The following is a 23,698-nucleotide window of genomic DNA, read 5'->3' as shown; positions in this document are numbered from 1 at the left end:
ATGTTTTCAAACTGTGTTCTATACAACCCTAGGGTACCACATGGGGTTTCTGAGTGTCTTCAAATGGCTAATTTGAATTTAACTTTTAAACTACTTTAACCGTTTTTTTAAAACTATAATTTAAGAGCAGTTAGCACTCTCAAATATGCTAGATACCAAATTTCAGCATACTGGAGGACATCAGCCTATTATCTTGTGCTGCTAAATTCAAGTTTCTTCTTACAATTGTCTAATTAAAGACCATCCTGATATTTACAAGGTTAACTTTATGGGGGGTGGGGGGAACTTAACTATTTGCAACTACTCAACTGAGTTAGTATTTAGATAATGCACACTCAAAACCAAATAATACAGGAATAATCATCTAAACACTGGGAGCAATATAAAACTGCATCTTGCCTCTAACCTCAATACCAAACCCAGTGTTCACCTGAACAGCTTCGCTGCTTTTGCTGACTCACCAAGAAATAATGAAAACATTTTTATTCTATAATGTTCTTTCTATGTAAAATTTTTGTTTGACTAGATTCTGCCACTAGAAAAGTTGCTTTGAAAACTACTGGATTAAACCAACCTACCTCTAAGAGTCCTTCTGACAGCATGTGGGTCTATGAAGCTTAGCATGGGGTATCACGGGAAGAGTGGAGCTCTGTGATAAAGGAGGTCCGGTTGAGTCCCAGCTTTCACATTTACTATGTGACACTAGCCAAAGTACTTGATTATCTAAGTCTCTGTTTCTTTGTCTATCAAAGGGGGATAAAAACCTCATAAAGTTGGTAGGGTTCAATGAGATAGCATGGTAAGCGCTTAGTTAACTGTTAGTTGATGTTACATCATTATTACCACTTAGTAAAAGTGAAAGGAAGGAATGACTAAAGAGCAGATGGCTGAACATGGCACAAACAGTCCACAGCGGCGAAGAGCGAAAATGCTTTCCTACAGCGAGTAATAGAAATTTCGTTACTAAATTGATGAATCAAATCCAAAGCGGTCTCTCTCCAGGTTACCTGGCCCATGTTTATTTCCCCATTTATTTCCTCACCTTCTCTACCTTCTGACTAGTTTATACTCTAGAAGCATAGTCTTCTTTTAATAGTAAATCAGTTTCAAATCTTTACACCCTATCTCCCTGTGCACTGCCTAAATGTGATTTTTACTATTATCTTCTGGGAAGAGGTTCAAACAAGCCCTTTTGTAAAAAAGCTAACACTTAGAGCCAAAAACAGAAATAATGTGAACACTGGGACCAATAACCAGTTAGTCACAACAGAACCGTTCAATTCGATGTAGATTAGAAATTATCTAAAAAGCAAACTTTTAGTCAAGGCAAGAAAATCAGATGGGAGAAACAGTTGTAGAAAATAGACCCATGCTCCCTACAAGGAAACACTGTGGGACTATGATCTCCCTTTTGATTTGTACACAAGTCACAAACAACAAATGCCACATGACCCCAAGCAAAATAATATTAAAGATAATTCTGCTCAAAAACAAAAACTATTTTGGGATAGCTGCTCTTTTAGTACATCATCTACAGGAAAAAAGCTCTTTTACATTTAGTATTTCATTAGACCTTCACAACTCTGATAGGTGAGTATCATTATCCCCCACTTGAAAAATGACAGCAGCACAGGTTAAATGACTTGTTCAGTCTCTCGCAGATAATTTGTGATGGAGTGAAGACTAATAGTCATGTATCCTGTCTCATAATCTCATTGCTTTTCCACCAGACCACCCTCCAGCCAGAATTCCCCTGGCTTCTTGTTCTCCAACATGACTCTGAGCTTCAAAGTAGCACAAGTTCAGCTTCTCATTTAAAAGAAAAAAACATGAGACTCCTCTGAGGCCCCACCCATGCCCACCTCCACCCCTGCCTCCCTCCTCCACCCCTACCCGGTCCTCCACCTCTGCCCCCCTCCACCGTTGCCCCCTCCTCCACCCCTGAAAAAATATGACTAAAAAAGAAAAAAAGAAAAAAACATGTAACGACAATAATGCATTACATGTTAACTAAACTTATTGTGGTAATCATTTTGCAATATACACATACATCAAATCATTATGTTGTACACCTTGGACTAATGCAATATTATATGTCAACTATGTCTCATTAAAACTGGGGGGAAAAATAATGCATTATAGTTAGGTAGTGCTTAGCGATTTACAAAGCACATCATTCAAATAACTTATCTCCTGTGCAACCCAGAGACATCCTAAGAAGAGTGGACAATGTTATTGCGTCTGTCATGGATAAGAAAACAGACTCATGCCTCCTAAAGGGTTGTCCAGATAAACAGAAGCAGCAGCGGGACTCAAACACCTGAGATGGGGCCAAAAACTGTAGTGGAGACCCAACCTCCAGAGGCCCCTTCCAAATGCATGAGGGAGTTTCTTATATTTTTGCTATTGTTTATCTCCTAAAAGAACAGGACAATAAAAGATAACCAAACCTAATTTTCTACAGATTTCTAAAATGCTAATATTTGATGGAAAGACTGTCTACAGTTTTTATCTTCCCTGAAAAATGATGAGGTCATATCTAAGTTTGAGAAGAAAACAAAACAGCAACAGCCTTGAAGGTGGTGGTGCGAGTGGTCCCATTTTCGTGGGCCTATAAGACCAAATTTTCCTCTTCTCTACCATTTAGTTACCAGTCCATACTAGTTGACCAGATAAAGGTCTTGAGGACAACAATGAATTAGAACTGGGGAAAACGCAATGGAATATAAGACAGTACAGGAGCTCAGCACGTAGGCCTTGTGATTGGGAAAAACTAGATCTTGGGGACGGTTGGTTAGCTCAATTGGTTAGAGCACAGGCTCATAACACCAAGGTTGCTGGTTCGATCCCCACAAGGGCCACTGTGATGCACCCTCCACAACTAGATTGAAACAACTACTTGGCTTGTAGCTGGTGGGTCCTGGAAAAACCACACTGTTCCCCAATAAAAAAAAAATTTTTTTTTAAACTACATCTCGGCTCTCACTGACCAGCTGTATGCCCTTGGGAAAGTCACTTAACCTCGGTGAGCTTTCATTTCCTGTCTTGAAACTGTGAAGAACACCTAGCTTGCCATAATGATGTAGGAAGGTACGCTGGGAAAGCTGATGCATGAACGATAATTACCATTTCTGCTACTTCTTTTAAAGTAAGCTATTATGTTTTTCAACATCCCTTTTAGCAAGTGAGAAATTCTGAAATTAGCTAGCCTCTTCCCATAGAGGGGTACCCACCACCTGCATAACTCTGCCCTGCACACTCCTAAGAGAGCTGTTCTCCAGCCCTGGAAAATATTACATCCCAATGGGAGGTAGAATTATTGCAAAGGCCCCTAGGCATTCACATGACCAATAACATGCAAAATTTCCGGGGGGGGGGGAATGCACCCCTAAGTGCCAGCCTTGAGAAACTCTGTGGCATGGGAGAACTATAATGAATGCAATTTCTAAAAGATGAGATTTGAAGATTTGATTCTTCCCCTTCTGAATGAGCCCAGGGCCAGGCTACAAGTCCTTGCTGGGTGCTGAGCCGCACAGCATGCTAGCAGCAGGAGTCGGGGAAGAACTGCATTAACTATGACCCTCTAACAGCATAATTGCCATGTATATGTGTCAGGGCTGACACTCGGGCACCGCTCAGCCTGGGAACGGCCCTACCCTGCACCAACTGGAGGTGGCTTGTCTCCCCCACATGCCTGTCACTCCAGGGTGAAGGTTTGAGGGGAGGAAGCCATACCTCCCCCAAGTCCTTCCCCATCTGTCTTCTGTGTCCCAGAACCACCCCCATTCTGCACAGCACAGGGTTTTATGTCTGCATGTGTGTGAAAGAGTTTACCCTACTCTCAATCTCTCTCTTCCTGGACTCCTACAAACTTCTAAGGTCACACGGACCAGGGTCTCACCATCTCCACCCAGGACAAGCCCGGTTCCAAAGCTCTGACGTTGTGCAAGCTATTTACGCTGACCAGAAACCTTGACCCAGTGTAGCAAACCACTCCCTCTTCAGGGTGTGGCCCAAGTCCCTCTCTTTTCATGTAGTTTCCCTTGAGAAGTCCTCCCTCCTGAGACCTTCTTGGGCAAGAGGATCAACAGTATGCCCCTGGCGCTTAACTGAACTGTGCTGTCCTATGGGCATCTTAAGAGATCTGTCTGAGGCCACCCCAAGGGCTCTCCTGGGTCAAGTCACCCGCTCTGGCTGGCTGGGACCCTTCCTTTCCACATGTGGCTTCTGAAGTTGCTCACTAGCTCAAAGAGAATAAGCCCCCCAGACAGCAGATGGAATAACTACGCTCCCCAATAAGAGAGAACTACAAAGTTCTTAAAGTCTGCCAGCAGAAGGTGGCAGTGGACTTGGACTGTTCTCTAATAATTTCACCTGTATTAGCCTCATCTCCACATTGAGCGTGTGGGCTTTTTCACGGGGAAGCATCACACCTCTACGTACCAGGTGCTGGGGAACCCAGCATGCACTGAATATTTAAAGATCTATAAGGAACAGGAAGGGACCCGCAAAGAACCATGATCCAGGTCCTCAGCCCTTAGGGACATCTCCAGGCAGCTTGGAGAGAACCACGCCATCCTGAGCAATCCCCACCTCCACTTAGCAGAATTACGTAATTTAAGGTCATAGCCCTACGAGCCATTCAGAGACCTGGAAGACCACCTAGCCCAGAGGTGCATCCTCCAAAACATAAGTCACCTGGGCCTGACTTCCACCCACCAGATAAAGAGAAGAAGAAAAACTAAACTATCTGGTTAACTTTGTCCCTACAGTCATTCTTCTGGGATTTCCTGTCAAGGTCTGGGACAAATGCAGTACAGCTCAGGGGCAGGACAATAGACAAAGTGACCTCAGGAGTCATTGCCAGGCTCTGTTTTTCTATACCCCAGGTCAGGCTGACTTTTCTTACCAGAGCCCAGCCTCTGAGAACAGAATTTGGTGTCTTGGTTTGTTATATCCAATTACAGCTAGAAGGATGGTTCGCTTTCTGTGACTTTAGCCCAGCTCAGGCATCTGGGAAGAACACACAAGAGCCAACCAGGACAGATCCACGATTCAACTGTGAGCACAGGTGAAGACAGTCAGCCCCCCACCCCCAAGCTCGCCCTCAGGGTTCTGATCACCCATGGCCCTTAGGAGGCACGAATCCTGAGGAATCGAGCTACCACAGATACGTTTAGAAGAGACAGGGAATACATTTTCAAAAATAAGTCCCTGAGATAAAACTAACCACCCACCAGGCAGCCCCAATGTGCCCCCTCAAAGACTGCCATGCAAGAGGGCAAATGCCCGCTCATCCGGGTTCTCAGAATAAAAGCAACAGCACTTAACTGCGCCCCCTTTCTGCTCCACCAACCCCAATTTCACATGAAAAGAAATATCATTAAAATTTCTTAGGAACAAAGCACTTAAACTCACATATTTGAACATCTAGAGGGGTGTATGTCTCAGTGAAACAAAAAAAAAAACAGCCTTGGGAAAATGATGCCTTTCCAAACAGCATTTTATTTGAAAAGAATATTCTAAACTCTCCCCCATGCTGTTATTTCTTCAGCAGCTAGGGGACAGAATAAAGCGAGCTCCAATTAAGGCGACTTTAATTTTCAAATAATAAAAGTGAAAAGAGGCTTCTTTTGCCAGCATCCTATGTTCTCCCCCACTCACATCTGTGCGCCATTCAGGAGCAAAGAGGATCAAAACCAGCAGCTAAGCAGAGACTACAGGCAGCGACAAAACTACTACAAATGCCACATTGTGACAGTGGTCAGCAGCAGAGGGTTTTCTTCACACACCTTCTCTCCATCTCTGCCCTCCCACTGCCTGTCAGGTGCTCACAGCAGACTGCCCTCCCTGGAGGTATGCAGTATCTAGAATTTCTCTCTCTTTGGTAAACAAAGCTATGCCTATGAATCATCCGCTGTCTCTTTGACCCACACCCAACTAAATCAGGCCAAAGTTCCAGATATAATTTACCCCTCCAATAATGAGTCTTTTCCCCTCAGAAGTTCCACACGTTTACTAAAATAATTTGAGACTTCATCAGAAAGCCATTATGCCGGCAAACACTAAATTATTTAAGTGATTCCTTGTATATAAATATTTCATATCAGAAATTGATTTCCAAATGAAGTGCACATGAAGAATGACCACACTGAGCAGTGTCCGAGTAGATCTTGCTGTTTGAGAATATGGGCAGCATTTTAATGCAACTGAAAAAACTGAATTCCACACGAGGTCATGCATGATTATATGTACCATCTATGTAGAAGCAAAATTGCTGCCTCTAACTCCCTTCATGTCAGACTAGAAACATACCCAGTACAATCTTCAGGAAGCCGAGCTAAACAGCAAGGCTTTGAAACAAATTTTTAGTTTGAGGAACTGGATACGTTTTTAACTGTCATGTGCTGAAAGCACTGAATTTTAACCTTGGGTAACACCAGGTAAGATTTTCAGCACTACAACCCTAAAAAAAAAAAGCCCCTGGCCACTAGCCCCTATTCTGTGTCAAGAGGCAAAGAAAAAAAAAAAAACCCTGTTTCTCAAAGTTGTGAGAAAAAACAGGGCTGTGGTGTACCCCATGCCTCCAAACACCCTCGTTCTCTCTCAGTGGTATGAACAGCAGTCATGTTGGAAGGGATGAACAAAGAACAGAGATGCACAATAAACATCATTAACCAGGGCTCCAGGCAGCACAGAATAAACCACCTCAAAACAAATGGGCACGGAGACCCCAACAAAAACTTTTCAGGCAGCCTCAGGAGTGTCACAGCCCAAGACCCCAGTAGCCCTGAAGTGTGGCAAAAAAGGGCAAGTGGGCAGGGGGTCCTGGCTGAGCTCTCGCCTCCCCTGCCCTCTCCAACAACATTGCTACCCCTTTCCTCCATCTCCTCCGTGGGTACCCAGGGAAGAAGGCAGAAAAAGACCAAGTGGAGCTAAACCAAGTAAAAAAATGCCCAATTTTTACACCAAGCTGGTGGCACAGAATTGAGCCAATTAGCATACACATATAACCCCAATGTACTTATGCAGCAAAGCACCACCTCGCTGATGGAGACTTAGAACGCGCGCACACACACACAATAAAACTTCCTTTTGCCAGAGCAATAGCTGAGAAGAAAAAATTATTACTCCTCAAGCCTTAGTGAAAGCGAAATCCTGTCTCTCTCCTTAGCTCCTGCATTCAGCTTGATGTAGCTAAATTAACAAAATGTTCCCTTGGCATTTAAATTCTCTTTTTCTTCCCTTTTTTTCTCCTTGTAAGCATAGTGTATGTGTTGGGGGAATGGGGGTGATGATGCACAGTAAGTCAAAAGACAAAGCAACTTCAAAACAAAATCAGTTATTTGTAAACAATCCTTGTGGGGATTTTCTCCCCCCCACCCCAAGAAAACCAGCCCTGCCAGTTGTAATAGAAAGCCAAGTAAAGATAAATCAATTAGCTTGCTAATTTCTCCCCTCTCATTTATTTAGCTCTGCACTGTATTTGTCGTAATTGACTACAATTATGTTAATTACTAACTCCAGTATAATTACTATATTTATTGTCATTGAGCACGCGATGTACCCACAGCAAAGCTGGCATTTGTCGGGCATCAAGAAAGCAAACTGTCGAGAGGTGATTCTCGGCAAACTGGCGGATGTGGCTTCAGCAAATGAAAGGGCAAAAGAGATTTCATGCAATGTTAGTCTGAAAGCACCGGTTCATTAAGGATATTAATTTTCTGATAACTACACATTTAAGCATGACACCCTAGCACAGTATCTACAGGATTTCGCAATTATTAATGCGTGACAGTTTCAAATGCTAAGTGAATCAATTAAACAGCAGCATTCACAATTTGAGAAGAGATAACTGCTTCATAACTACCTAAGACTACAATTTTCACATGACAAAAAAGAGCCATTGAGGCGCCTTCAAAACCTGACAGGTCAAGAAAGAAGTTTGAAACAAAAGCACCTTACAACCATCATCTCTCCTCTTTACTTGTCAGATCAACTTTGCTAGTGTCTCCCCAGAAACGGCATCACATGCCAGCTGCCACAAGGTGATTTTTCATGTCTTGTCAAAGAAATCTTTTATTCTATTTGCTCTGCATTAACATGTTACATTTATTGATCAAGGGCCTGTTCGGCAGCCACAGCAGGGCACTGAGCTCTCCATGCCTACGGGGCTTTGATGTCCCGGTGACATTCCAGCCCGAATAATGCACATACTAAATGGATTTAATGCAGAAATGTGTTTGGGCCTGACAGTTACATTAATAACAGCCCCTCACACTGATAAATATGCAATTGCTACTATTAAGAGTTACCCAATTATGGGGAAAATATTTCTCTACCTTAAAAATAAATCCATCAAGGAAAAAAAAAGTTTTAACAATGGTGCATTTTCTTAAAACACTTCTCCAGCTGCAGAAAACGCACCGTGTGGGGGTTAATACCCCCTTCTCCTGCCTTCTCCTTCAATTGTTTTAAATAAGTCTTGCTTTATCTCAAGAATGGTTTGGGGATTTTTTTTTTAACCTCTTTTGTTGGTCTTCCCTGCTCTATCAGTCTCTTATTTCTTCAGAACCAGAGAAAAAGCAGACACCCAGGAGACTGAAAAATTGGGTTCTGTATAAACTCAGAAAGGAACTAAGGGGAGGTGGTGCAAAGGTGGGGGGCATGTAGCTGATCTCCATAATGATGGGTCTGGAGAAGGAGGTGTCTTTTTTTAATATAAACTCTAAACGAAACATGAACATGTGCGTATGTGTCTCTCCCTCATTTAAAACCCTAAGTGACCTTGTGCTATGGCAGTGATGGGGGTGGGGGTGCAAAGGGAAAAAGAAAGCAGCTGGGATAGAAGAGACCTTTTATTAAGAAAAGTCTCGGCCAGGGAGAATTTGTACTTATTATACCCCTGCAATTAAACACAGACACCAGCAAAAAGCATAATCGCTCCCCTTTCATCATAAAGGAGCAGGGAACAGCTGAAATCACCATCTCTGAAGTCCCTGAGGAGACAAGAAGAAAGAGGCTTTTCAGATGGCGGGTGTGTGCCTGCAAGTGAGTACACGTGCAAGTACAAACACACGGATGGACACACACACAGCCCCCACCACTTTTCCCTCCAGACTCAAAGCTCAGGCGTGCGGTCATCTGTCCCAGGGCTCCCCGTCCCCAGGCTGGGACAGGGGTCAGGCTGGCCACAGCATTGCTGAGCCATTTCTCCCCATCACAGTGACCTTCACCTGAGCCAGGCCTCACAGCCCAAGGGCAGACAGAGGATGGGTTCCTTGGGAACACCCCACTTCCAAGCCAGCCCAGGTCTCACCAGGTCCTGCCAACCCAAACTTTCCAAATCAGGAAAGGTTTTAGAGAAACAGGAGAGAGGACGAAATGCAGCAAAACCCTGAGGCCTCCAATTTGGGGCTGCAGGATCCACTGTGACCCTGCTACAGTGAATTCCATAGGCTGCTCATGATTTAAGAAAGATCCCACGATCCTCAAAGACATATAGGCTTGGAAATGGCCACCCGTCTTCTCGCACAAAGAAAGCAATGATTTCTACTTTGAGAAGCAGGTTAAAGCTAAAGTCAGACCACTGGGGCCATTTAACCATGTAGTAGTCTGGGGCAAATTTCTTCCCTGTTTGGGCCTCAGTTGCTTCATCTGTAAAACGTGGGTAATAGTCCTATTGTCAAAATGCTGTTGGGAGGACTAAAAAATAATAACACACATTAAGTGTTCTGCCCAGCGTTGGCATATAATAATTGCTCCATAATACTTGTTATTTATTAATAAGACAAACATGACTGGTGCCACATATTTGATAATTTGTCCCTAGACTCCACTGGCAAGTAGAGCCAGTCACCTCTAGGTACTTATTTGCAAGGCTGCTTTGCAAATAAGTGAAGTTCATCAAGAGAACCACTCTTCCAGCTATCTCTGACAGGACTCAGAGGTCTTCCTCGACAGAGTGCAGTTGGCCTAGGGGAGGGAGAATTCTTTTCTGTCCAAGGTTGTCCTATGCCCTGCAAGACATTTAGCATCCCTGGCCTCACCCACTAAATGCTAGTAGAGCCCCTATTCCCCTCATTGCAACAGAACTTCGTGGTCGAGAACCTGGAGGGCAGGTGAATAGGAAGCCTGAAGGGGTTAAGCTCACCAGTCTCTCCCCTCTTCCCCCCAAGTCACCAGTGCTTTCCACAGCCACCCTGATACCACAGAGGGCAGCATTGCCCACATGCTCAACCATGTCCTCAGGACAGAGAGCAGGGCCGAGAGAGAGGATGCAACAGGGAGGCCCAAGATGCTGGGGGAGTGAAATGGGTGAAAAGGGAAATAGAAGGCATTGCTAAAAAGCCTAGGAATTTTTTACCCTAGTGGCAAGCACTGTAGGAAATATGGAGACAACGTTCCTGAAAGCACTTTCTAAATCACACTGCAAGTTATAGGAATCACCATCTATGAGAAAGCTGAGCCTACTACCACAGCACCTTCGACAACTCCCTCTAGTCCAGGGGTTCTTAACCTTCCTAATGTCGCGACCCCTTAATACAGTTCCTCATGTTGTGGTGACCCCCAACCATAAAATTATTTTCATTGCTACTCTATAACTGTCATTTTGCTACTGTTATGAATCATAATGTAAATATCTTTTTGTTTTCCGATGGTCTTAGGCGACCCCTGTGAAAGGGTCGTTCGACCCCCAAAGGGGTCGCGACCCACAGGTTGAGAACCGCTGCTCTAGTCGCTCACCACTTTCCCAGCTCAGTCTCACCCACAGTGGTTCAACACCCCCATTTTCTCTGTCCAAAAGGTGGAAATCCAGGAAAGCAGGTCACTTTGGGGAAAGGAGGGGTGTCATATACACCTGGCTCACAGTGGCTGACACCTGCTCCCTCAGTGACCCTCCCTCCGTCCCTCCCACTGCTTTTGGTTGTTCCACATTCCTGGAGGTCACTCCAGGAACTGTTGGAAATACAAGAAATCAAAGTCTTTATTCAGAGACATTAAATATTACCTTCCAAGTCATTTTACACATCATCTTTTGATGATATGTTCTGTGTTAATCACTGGAAACACTAGACTTGCCAATGATATGCTTGGAACAAAAATAAAAGATGTTTTTCACAGCATTGCCCAGCTTCGAGAGAACATGGTTTCCAACATACATAGACCCTTCCCTCCTTGGAATTTATCAATGCCCTGGAACTATTTTGAAAATTCACTAACAGTTGATCTTTCTAAAGCCTATCTTTCCTACCATTGTCTCTTCCTCTCAGTGCTTACTGGCATCTGTTGCCACCCCCACTCCAAGTCAGCATGCTCCCCAAGTAAAAAACCACTGCATTTGAGTTTTGAAAACAAGGCCCCTGACTGCAAAGAAATGGTTTGATGAAGTAAGACCCGATACCAACAGAGCATGCCCTTTGAGCTCTTCTCCTGAGAGTCTGCGTGGAGGATTTTCTCTCTCTCCCACTCCTACTGTAATATGAGCAAAGATATGCACCTAGAGGGATGACAAATATGAGATGAGTGGGTTTAGCCTATGAAATGTCAGAGACAGTTGGAGAACTAAGGTATTTATATTGGTTAGTATGGGCTAGGTTATGCTACATTAACAAATACCCTCAAGTCTTATAACACAGATTTATTTCTCATTTACAACCAATGTCCAACATGGATGAATAAGAGGCTCTTTTCATTTATGATCAGAACCCAAAACTGATGATCGTAACAGGTAAAAGAGAAAGTGGCTTTGGCCAAATTATGCACTGACTCTTAAAGTGTCTGCCCATTCGTCATACCAAAGGGTGCAAAGATGTGCAAGCATACCATGTGCTGAAGGAGAAGAAATTCTAACGTTTTGTGAGGAATTCCGATATGACTACCAGAGAAATGGCCCCCTGTGGAGGATCAAGCCTGGGCTTTTAGTCTCACTAGCACCATGTTTAAGCTCTAACCAGGGTTATGCTTATTGAAGCCCTATTACCTGTACCAGGTAATTTGGGGACCCTTTTACACACTTGACATTTCTCCAATTATCTCAAGGCCAGTTAAACAATTGGTGGGTGACAGAAGCAGGATTTCAAGCCAGGGTGGTCTAACCACAAAGCCTTGGATCCTTTGAATTCCACTGTCAATTTTCCCAACTGAGCATCAAGTTAACAGGCCCAGTTTTGTCTAGTCGTTCATAACACACATAGAAATGTTGGTGTGTCTGTCCTGCAAGCTTTGACAGGGCACCATGTGTCTGCCTCAATGCCTAGGGGAGAGGACAAAGCCACCATCTCTTTACTGGAGCTGTCCAAACTCCCCAGTCCTTCCCTTTCATCCTGGCCAAGGCCAAGGAAGCAACAAGCAAGCTCCCAACTAAGAAATTTTCTCCTAAGCAATTCCCCCATCCAGTGCATTTATCAGAGTGATGCTAAGTAAGATGCAACTGCAAATCATTTTTAAAACGTAAGCTTCCTGTTGCCATAGATCAATTAAATCCTCTTGATTTTGTTGCCAGATTGACACGGGTATATTTATCACTCTTTGTGTTCAGTGTTCAACAAGCTCAGCAGGCAACCCACTCAAACCCCTCAGGTCCCTTGAGGGAGACAAGCGGGGTCACCAGGGAGAACTCTGTCCTTTCCCAATCAAAGGAGGAGGAACACTAAAGCTGGAACAACTCATTAACAAGCTCTTTGCCTTGAGCAGATCAAGGAACCAGCACTGGTTAAAGCATAGGGTCTCCTTATTGATCAGCAAACAAAGTAAAATATGAAAACCTCAAAAACAAGCTTAAGGAAGAGCTTAGGACAATGGATATTCAAATCTTCTTGGTAACAGAAATTGGTACAACCTCTCTTGAGGGCAATCTGACATCTCTATCAAAGCCCCCTGACAATTTTGTCTCTAGGAAAATGTCCCAAGCAACTAATCAGAGACATATTCAGCAATCAGTGTTACAAGGATATTTATAATAGAGATATTTACAACAGTAAAAATCTGGGAACAAACTAAATGTCCAACACTAAGAAATAAGAAATGATTAAAACAGTAATGCAGTATTTATTGAGATGGACAAATACCTCCAACACAAATGAAGAGCATCATTTTTTAATATTTGGCATTATGAAAGACAAAGAAATGTTAGCAATGGTGATTTCTGGGTTGTAAGTTTATCAGTGATTTGAGAGAAAGAGGGTTTTCTTCATACCTTTCCAAGTTTTCCAAGATTTCTACATCGATCACTGTCATTATAAGAAAAAATTGTCTTCAAAAAATAAAATCTACAGTATAATCTCATGCAGATGTAGACACTGGACTTATGATCATTACCACATTCAAGTTCAAAGGGCAACACTACTCCTGTCAGCTGTTACCTAATTAGCTCCCTGAACCTTCTGTCCCCATTTCAGGGTGGATGGCAGAACCCCATCCCTAGGAATCATGTCCAGGAAGAATGAGATCTGGGCTGAAAGGGTAGAGGAGAAAAATATTTGAGTCTTTTAAAGGAACAGAAATTTTATTCGGACCTGTTATCTTGCTTCCCTTTCCAACTTCCAACCCGGGCACACACTGGTCCCAGAAACTTCATTCCCTGAAACAGTCATAGAAACACACCACCTGAATTTCCATGACCTTCTGCATGGAGAGGTAAGCAGTTTAGTATTCGACAACCCAACAGAAGGAGAGGAAGTCTCGTGATAGTTAATGCAGAGACAAGACTGAAGTGTAATGGGAAGAAAAACATACACTCATATAGTGACTTACAAGTTCAGAGCTTATAAATCCATGACCACCTGCCCTCCAGCACAAACAAGTGGTCATAGGGAGTGGCAGCAAAGCCACCACTTTTCATGAAGGAGGTTAATCATGATGGTACACAGCTAGGAACTAATGGTAAGACAACAGGGAAGGATGTTCCTAATGGAAGTGGTTGAATGAAGCCTGGTGACTCCCTTTCAATGTCTTGGCAAGAAGTAATACAAATCTGGCTGCCTAAGAAATTCACATTAGTTAATGCATGGAATATCTCTGGAAGACTAATAAAAAAAGTGAGTAACAGAAGTTAGCAGGCAGAGGAAACCTGGGAGGCTGAAGGACATAAGGGCAAAGGAGACGTTTTCACTGTTGGATATTTGTTCCTTCTAAAGTCTGTGCCACGTATTTACTACTCCAAAAATGAATAAATGCAACTCCTTACCTAAAAACAAACTGTGGCCTAAAATACAGATGGACTGCAGCAGATTTTACAATCCATAGGAGCAGCAAAATCTGTATTGAGGGGTATTGTGTAAGGCAATACACTGACATGACACTGGCTGTGAAAAGGAAGTCTGCAGAGATGTTCTAAAAGGGGGAGAGGGGTAATAATTGTTCTGTATAGAACAAAGTGAGAAGAATTTTGTGTTTCTGGAAGCAGCTCTGGGATGAAGGTAAGTGACATGGAAAGGAGAGAAGGGGCTGGGAGAGTGGCACCGGGGCACATTGACCTTAACAAGAGGCATGGCCAGGAAGAAATTCTCTATGGCAAGGGAATATCCAAAAGATTTCCAGAACAATGCTGTCCCAAACTTGTCTCCTGCGATGTGCTACAAATACCACCCCACCCTTCCCCAGTCCACCTCAAACTGTCAGAAGTCTATAACGCACAGTAATATTGTGCTGGGAGTGTGCCAAGTGGGACCAGACAGAATGCCAAGAGGGAGACCAGCAGACAGAGCAGAGAGATGGTTAGAGCAGGGAGCTATGGTGAATCCGTGTGTAGAGCAAACTGACCAGAACATATGCTCCCCCCAAATCCCATGGAAACAGTAAGGGCGAATTAGGGAAAAACTTGCAACAGAATGTGGGATAGGAATTCACAATATTTCATCTGGATATGATGATCCCTGTCGCCTGGTGGGCTTGGGTCATCTGTTACACATCCACTTAGTGGGAAGGTAAGTTTATGACCTTCTTTCTCTTCCCTTCTCCCTATTCTCTCCCCTCCTCCACATTTTTTTTAAGAAGAAGAATCTAAAATGTCTTTAATTTTGATCCAGCTGAAGGCAAAGAGAGACCAGTGCCTTCAGAAACTCACATCTGCCTCTGACAGCCAAGAAAAATAGTAGAGCCTCCCCTCACCCCCCAGTTAGGTAAATAAGACAGTCAAAGGTGATCCAATCCCAAACATAACCGTATCAAGCTAGGATTGCTTTTCTCTATTCTGGTCTAGAACTCCCTCCAGTTTAACCAAGACCTAGTAGAAACCCTTCCCCAAACCCTAGATCTCACCCCTCCACTGCTCCTCCCTGCCCCAACCTAGCCAGAACCCACTGTGCAGATCACACACTGACCACAACACCGACAAGACTGCTTCATGACCAGATGTGATAGTTTCTCCAACTCAACACTAGGGAAATTTCTCTCCTCAAAAAAAAAAAAAAAAAAAACCGAAAATAAAAGTCATAAAAATAAAAAACTCTCCCTCTGAATCTACTTTACTAGCCTTCCTCTCACTAAATTTTCCTGCCTCCAGGACCCGTTATTTCCTCTAATAAATCCTTAAAGATCCAGCACTTCAGGGCCAAGAGCCCCTTCTCACCACCAACTCCGCTCACCACAGATACCCCTCCCAGGGTCCAGCCCCTTCTCTGTCAAAGGAAGGCAGGGCCCCTGAGTGTGACAAAGACGGCTCTGTTTCCTCAGACCTGACAGCCAGTCCCATGACCTGTACCCACTAACACACACTCCCTCATGGGGCCCAGCCTCCTCAAACCCACATCCGGGCTCCCACCACCAAGGCGGCTGCAGCCTGAGCCTTTAGAGGCCAGTCACAGAGGAAGAACTCCTTCCAGTGCCCAGGCAAAGGAACCCTTTGCCTGAGTCCATGCTGGGGAGCTATTTAAGGGGTGCACACGTGTCTGAGACATGGTCCCACCCAGGTTGTGTACCCTGTCCTGCCCTTGGGCATTGGGACCAAAAATCATCCTTGCTTTCTTTAGAGCCAGCATCTGTTTGTCTGGCATCCTCTCATCACTATGTATTACTCTGCAACTTTTCAGTTTCCACATCTCCCCAGAAGCATATGAACCCTTTGGGAGTCAGGAAGAGAACACACACAGTAACCACTCTCTACATAACCCTCCAACATCCCTTCCCTGGCGACCATGCATCTCAGAGTGGTCGTGTGCCACTTCAGCACCAGCCCCAGGAGCTCTGCTGGCTTAATTTAAAAGTCCCCTCTACCCACTGGTGCCTTAATGCCCTGAGTTTTGTCCATCTTCTCTCAAATTCTTAATTCCCAAGTGTCCTGATTTGGAAGTTGGGAGGAAAAAGACTGCAAGGCACGCAAGCAGGAAAGAGCCTGAGCCCGGGGTGGGATTTGGGCCCATCTCTCCTTTCACACCAAGACTGTTGTTTCCATTCAGCTCTCAAGAGGGCACTTAAAGGAAAAGCTCTGCATGGGCCCAGCTTGCTGAGAGGAAAACCACCCCCCTGACCCCTGCTCATTGATCCCACTGATACCCGCTTGCCAACTTCCCTTCCCCAAGCCCGTCGCAATTCATAACCTTTTAGGAAGAAATGAAATAACTGTCTGCAGCCTCCACTGGAATAATATAGAAAAATCACACTTACCTTTTGCCAAGATTGTAACAGTTGTTCGAGTTTCCCTCCCACCACTCTATGCCAATAGTGTTTGAATTACTTTGAAATACCATCTGGGAGACATCATCACCACAAATATTTAAGGTTCCAATTCATAAAAAGGCAAAGAAAGAAAATGCACACAAACATACACCCTACCTGTGATTTGGCACATCTTTGGGAAATGGGGTTATCCAGAGAAGTATTCCTACACACCCCCAAAACACTCTTGCTGATTCCATCTCATTCCTTCCCCGGGAGTATTCTAACTTGGCTGCAGGAGTATGAGTGAGAAAGGAAAGAACAAAGTGAAACTCTCCTAGGAACTCATGTGAGATGGACGATGCTCATGCTCACTGGTGCTTCAGTGGCACCATGAGCTCGCCAAAGAATCATTCGAAGCAGAGTCAGACCTCCGGGGTGCGAGTCCATATGTCTCAGATCCCAGCACCCTGTGCAGAGCTAGAATGTGTGGCTTTTACCTTCAGGCTGTTACCAGGAGTGCCGAGCCTCCCAGGCCTGGTCTGTGTCTTGTGAAGGTTACATACCTCAGGAGGTTAAAGCTCAGATCCAGCCTCTTTGCGAAATGTCCACAGTCCCTGCCGAGTTGCTCTGGAATTTCTCTGCAGTCCTGGCCTATGTAAGACACCTGGAAATTAAATAGAACAGAAACAATGTGGCAAAAGGAAATCACCCAGCTGCTCACAACCCTGAGTCATTGATCCGATGATTGCTTCCGCAACTTTAAACACACGCTCCACACACACACACACACACACATACACACACACAGAAAGGCCACATTTGTGACTGTTTTCCTGATCAAATCAGCTTTGGGGGCGTCAGGGTCTCTGCCAACAGCTCCCCTTTCCTGGTATACTTAGCATGACGGAGACTAATCCCAGCACAATGGGAACTGGACTAAAATTGGCCGATTTATGTGTCCAAAAAAAACCCACGTCAGAGCATGGTGATATAATCGCAGCAATCAGTCTCTCGCTCAGGGGCCTTTCCAACAGCTGCCCCTCTGGCTCTCACTCTCCTTCTCCTCCACTGCCCCCCACCCAAATACCCTGTAATGCACATTACCTCATAAAAGACACAGCAGATGCACTTACCAGTGTTCAACCTGCAGGGTGCTGAACAAATAGAGTTGGACAAGAAAACCTCCCCAGACGGCCAATACCATCCTGTTACCACTGTGTATTAAACGTCCGCCAGACTCTGAACAAAGCTGATTCAAAGGCGACAGGGCAACGACAAATGACCAGAGCGTCCAAGTCTGCCTCCTCCAGGGAGCCTTGTGCAATCAGCACCACTCTGCTTGCAGAGCTGTTCCCTTAGCCATTCTTTTACTTGTGTTACTATGAACCTAGTGTGTGCCCAAATATTAAGAGGCTGAACTGAAATTTGATCCCAAAACTTCTGACTGTGACAAGGCCAGAGGGCTTTCTCACTGCTCCAACCGCTCGGTTTCTTAAAATCCTGTGGGCAGGATTAGCAACTCATTCCAAAACAAACTCGCAGGTCAGAGATGGCCAGTGGATCATGGTACATGATACTGCCCTGAAGGACCCTTCCCTGAACTGCCAGGTAGAAAATCAGGCCCATCACTTGGCAACAGCCTGGATCCTTTCCCCCCACAAATCCACCTTCTTCTACGCATACAAAGATGTCTTGGAATGAGTGGGAGATTATGAGTGGGTTATGATTCCTAACAACGAACAAGACTAGGGTGGCCATCTCAGATATTAGGTTCAACCATATGAATTACTAACATTCAATCATTTTAGAACTACACAAACAGCAGTTTCATATGGCTTAAGCTAATACGAATCACACTTCACCCCAGCACCCTCAATGTTTCAAGTCACCTCTCAACCCTCTACCATCCAGTGGGAACAAACAGCTGACAATATAATATCCTTTATTCACTGTCATTCCTGATGGGAGAAAACGTAGAGAGAAGAGACAGAAAAATGGCTGACTCCAATAAAATATGTATGACTTGGGAATATGCAGGCTAAAAAGTAAAGGACTCTAAGTTCAATCTAGCAAGCTCCCACCTTTCTAAACGGGACTCGTCTTTCTTCAGAACTCCTTATGTGATAAATTAAGTTCAGCTTCCAAGCCAAGATGGAAATTGTACACCAAGGAGAGACTGCAGATATAAAGCTCAGTCTAGGGACTTCAAGTTCCCTCAGGATGTCCACTCGACCAGCAGCTCGTTTTGTATTATAAGTTCACATTGACCACCATCCCCCGCCTATGGTGCTCACCACAAAAACCATCCCTTTCACCCTGGTATGCACCACCATCTTGCACCATCATCATTCAAGACTCCTATGATATACATAGCAGAGAAGCTGAGCTTTAGATATGGAATCTGAGTTATTTCCTCATAGACTTACCAAAGGCTAAATCTAGCAGGGACCTAGTTTGTCAAAACTCCTCATGTTTTATACAGGGAACTAAGACTCCAGAGGCCTGTCCAGTGTAATATAGTTTTTAGTGATAGAGCCCAGACTAAGTCCTACACCAGGAATAAGAACTTCCAACTTGGGGGCCATGGAGTTCTTACAACTCCATAGGTGGATGTGGATTTTCTTCATCAACAAATGCCAGTGGCACATCTAGCATGTGTTTTGGCTTCAAATTGAGTCTTCCCAACTGAAAGGTTGAGAACTACCTCATGACATCATGTTGAAGGCCTCAGAAGAGTGTCAGACACTGAGGAAAGAGGGATATTTGCTCCCTTTTTCTCCTGTAGGATTCCACTTTAGAAGGAATGGCAGCACTAAAGAGAGCTATCATCACGAAGCTTTCGGATCATTCACAACATGTCTGACAAGACTTTCATCAGCTTGTTTTATTACCTGGTCTTAACATCCCAACATCCCAAGAAAACTAAATAAAGCACAACTTATTCCCATTCCACAGAGACAAAGACCGAGTCTCCAAAATTTAGTAGGAAAATCAACTTGATAAGTCATCTGCATACTTGGACCACCCTCTTGGTAAAGTGGAAGCTTTTTAGCAATGTGAGTTAAACCAATCACATTGAAGGGTTCAAATTGGCTGGGACAGGCTTAAATGGGACAAGCAGCCATTGCCAGACACTGCAACCAACACTCATAAGGAGAGAGACTTGTTTAAGGAGCACTCCTCAGCATAAGACATTACCTCTCAGGAGGTCAGGAAGCTTCCTGGAGCACATGACCACCTAATGTAAGCTACAAGGCCAGAAGACCCAGAACAAAAATAGTTAGCTTCTTCAGCAAAGAAGAGAAGGGATGTAGAAATTAATCTTACACAGCACAGAAGAGCATGTCCAAAAGAAGAAGTCATTGCATTTAGTCAATTATCTTGACTTAGACTGAACTGAGGAACCACATTTTGTACTTTTAACTTGCCTACTTTATATCAGCTGTACCCAAAGACTTCCACCCTGTGTGGAATTTTAGCAGAAAGTGACACCATTATCAGGGAAATTAAAACATATCAACTTAAAAGGCCCCTACAGAGAGGAACAGCAGAGAGAAAAACAAGAATGTCTTTCAGGATCCCCACACATACACACACCCAGCCCCTCTGAGGGGTTGCAGAAAATCACCAAACTGCAGAACACTGAGGGTTTCTCTTTGCAGTTGGGACGTTTAGGCTCCCATTTTTGAGGGTGGTATCTTTGTCAGTAATGAGAGAGATTATTTTATGATGCCTGCCCCCAGCCAGGCGTGAGGGATTCTTGATTTTAAATGTGCAGTATTGAAATCTCTGTCAGAGTAAAAACAGCCCTGGGCACTGGTTCAAGTCCCCGTGCTGCTACTTACTAGCTGTATCATCTTGGATAGGCCACTATCTTGTGGAGTCTGTTTCCTCCTCTGTAACCTGGTCAGACACTAACCACCTCCACAGGTGTTAAGAATAATGTAACAACTAGCAAATATTAAATGCCTATCTCCTCTGTTATCTATTCAATCCTCATGAAACAGCCCCATGAATCATACGAGTATATTATCTTTGTTTTACTTATATTATAGGAGTGAGATAACTTTGAACTACACAGCACTGTCCTCAGCACCTAGTGGCCACTTGGTAAATAGTTATTGAATCAGACCAACATCACTGTGGAAGGGATTTGTTATTCTGATGTCTCTTGGGCACAACATTTCAGTGCCCAAATTCCAGGTGTGCATGTGTCTGCAACTATATTGATGCCACTACTTTAATTGTCATAAACTGGTGGAAAAAGAAGACTGAGAACTTTATGCTGAATGTAAATGATGCATTCAAGCCAAGAGAAGGCCAGATGAAGTCAGATCCATGTTGAATGAAAGATTTTCCAGAGAAATGTGGAGGGAGAACTACAACACCCCCAAACATTTGGTGTTATCAGCCTGTGAACACCTGAACAGCAGGGCAACGGCAGGCAGTCCACAGTGGGGTCAAAGCAGTGACCCAGTTTCAGGAAAACATCATCATCCATCTCATTAAATCATCTTAACTTTATTGGTGGTGTGGGGTTTTTTATTTTCTATACTTAAATCATCCCTTTATTGGGGGTTTTTAGGTCTCTAAATATGAGCTTAGAAAAAGTTATATATGGTTTTCTGTTTGTCTATTTAAGCAATGTTGTGATTAAAACAATATTAACACTATGGGCTCATGGGAAGTCTCCTCCCACCTCCTTTTAAGGATCTACTAAAGTTTGAGAAGTACCATGTGACACATTCAAGGTGCTACCTCTTATAATGAACATCATTAGAAACTTCAAGGGGCAGAATGCTAAAAAGATCCTAATCCCAGGGCCTCCACTCAGGGTTAGAGGTTTTAGGAGCTTTTAGGACATGGAACACTAACACCCCAGAGACATTTTCTCAACCTGCCTTCTCAGCTCCTCCCCCTGGCAGCTCCACCTGTTTAAAACAGTCGCCAAGGGTTAAAAATGTCTCACCCACAGGTCACTGATTGCCCTTGGGCTGTGTGGGATGGGTTAAAAGCAGGAGGTGTAGGGAAAAATCAAGTTTGGGACGTGGGGGGAAAGAAAAGGAGGCACAGGAAAGTTCTCAGTCCTGTGGCAAGTCCTCCATGAAGCTGCAAGGACCTACACCCAGAAAATGCTGGGTCTGAAACGCAGAGATCTAGGATCTGAGGGAAAGGAGACCCTTCTTGGGCAGAGGCCCTCTCTCTCCTCCAGCCTTTCCCTCTAGGCGGCCAGCCACGTTAACTCCCAGAAGCCCCTTCCCCCCCCCCCTGCCAGCTAAAGACGACCCATCATTTTTAATCTCTCCCCCAGGCTGGTACCTCCCTGGCCTGCTCACTTTTGAACTCTGAGAAAGGGAGAACATTCCCTTTAGCCCAAAGTAATCTCCAAATCTAATTGTGCCTGACACCACCTGCCTTAGGCAATCCAAGAGGAGAGCTTCAAAACCTTAGAACCATTTCTCTAGGGTGTGCAAGGAAGGGTGGGAAGTAGGAGGGGTGGCTTAATCAGAGGTTAAAAGAAAGACCTGGCTTTTCCAGCAGGTAAAAGGCACCTGGTCCCAGAGCGGTTGGGTCCATCCCTCCAGCAATGACTAAAAACACCCGAGGCTTCACTACAGGGCTGAAAGCTAGTGCAGCTGATGTCTATCACCCAGGATTGAAACTGGAGTGTTGACATTTCCCACAGACAACTGTTCAAGAAATCAGGTGCTGAAATAAAACTGGAGCGCTACAGCCTTCTACCTGCCCTGGATAAGGAGCCTAGGGAGCCAGAGCCCGTCTGCAGTGGAGCCCCTCAGCCTAGCAGCCTGCTGGGACGCATCGTGAGTCCACTATCTTTGGTGGGACCCAGGCACTTTTGTCTTCCTGGGCTCCTTGCTCCCTTAGAAAAAAAACAGGCACACCTCAGAGGTAGAGTGAATTCTATTCCAGACCGCCACAATAAAGCAATATATTACAATAAAGCCAGTCAGACTGTTTTTGCTGGTGAAGGGTCTTGCCTTCAATTTATAAAAATTAAAAAATTAAACACAACATCCGTGAAGTTCAATAAAGCAAACCCCTCCCCGCCCCCCCCCCAAAAAAAAGGTATACCTGTATTTTACAACTGCACTGGTATAAAGGCTGGTATTAAAACGTTTTCTTTGACCAGGGTTCTTTTCTTCTGATTATGAAAGAAACTAAAACTTTTTTTGTGGGGCCGGAAAAGTACAGTGGGCTGTGGGCACTAGCCACTCTGCCTGATGAAGTGCACCCAGCTGGCCCTGGTCAGTGAGCGCCAGGAGCAGAGGGAGGTGGAGGGAACCAGGAGACCTTTCCTGCCCTCACAGCTAAGGGATGCGCCAGGTCCCAAAGGGTCTGTTCTCACCAAACTAGGCAGGCCCGTGCCCCGGACAGACTCCCCACCTGCTGACCTGAGGTGGAGCAGGGAGCCCGGTTTAACCTCGGGGCGGGGCGGCCCTCGCACCGGCGCTCCCTCCCCAGACCGACTGTGCCCCCGCGGGGGCGGAGCTGGCCTGGAGGACTTACTTGAGTTCCACTGACCGCGAGCCCGGCCATGGCGAAGGGGCGGACGCTCGGCTCCCGGTGCAGAGCACAGAGCGGAGAACGTGAAGGCGCCAGGCAGCGCGGGTCGGGAGCTTTAGTTCCGCACTCGGAGGTCAGCTGACCCGGCGGAAGGCCGAGGCGCGGGCTTTAGTCTGCACCTCCGCTCAGCTGTGCGCCGGCCGCCCACCCCGAGCTCGGCCCTCGCGCAGGTGAGACTCGTCAACCCACCGCGCGCCACAACAGGTGGCCGGCAGCGCCCCGCCGGGCTGGCCTGACCGCTTGATTTCTCCGTGCTTCCCGGGCGTTCCGGGACCCTATCGCGCCTGAGGGGGTCAGGGAAATAAGAATAGCGTCCCCTAAAACTCCATGCCCAGAGCTCTACTGCGTTAGTCGGGGCAGACTGGGAATAGGGGGGCTTCTCAAGAGGCGCCCCATCTGAGCGTTAGCGAAGGAGGGGTTAAAGAGCCATTCCTTTCCAATATTTCACAATCCGGATTACATAACTGTCTTCAACTGCAGGGAGGAGGGGCCTCTTGCCTGGAACTCCCCTCCC

At 45.1% G+C, this 23,698-nt stretch overlaps 1 protein-coding gene across 1 annotated transcript in view; it reads right to left on the bottom strand.

The window, feature by feature from the left end:
* The window catches only part of LRMDA (leucine rich melanocyte differentiation associated), a 595,188-nt gene extending 571,840 nt beyond the window's left edge, over nucleotides 1-23,348 (bottom strand). Inside the window, exons 1-2 of the mRNA XM_019624703.1 lie at nucleotides 23,128-23,348; nucleotides 17,163-17,263 (exon numbers count right to left, since the gene is read on the bottom strand). Of these exons, the coding sequence (XP_019480248.1) occupies nucleotides 17,163-17,263; nucleotides 23,128-23,157 (131 nt within the window). The 5' untranslated portion in view covers nucleotides 23,158-23,348. The remainder of the gene's footprint in view (nucleotides 1-17,162; nucleotides 17,264-23,127) is intronic.
* Nucleotides 23,349-23,698: the final 350 nt, after the last annotated feature.

Source organism: Hipposideros armiger, unplaced genomic scaffold (assembly GCF_001890085.2).
Source record: "Hipposideros armiger isolate ML-2016 unplaced genomic scaffold, ASM189008v1 scaffold_15, whole genome shotgun sequence".
Classification (NCBI taxonomy): Eukaryota; Metazoa; Chordata; class Mammalia; order Chiroptera; family Hipposideridae; genus Hipposideros; species Hipposideros armiger.
This window is presented reverse-complemented; position numbering and strand designations above follow the sequence as displayed.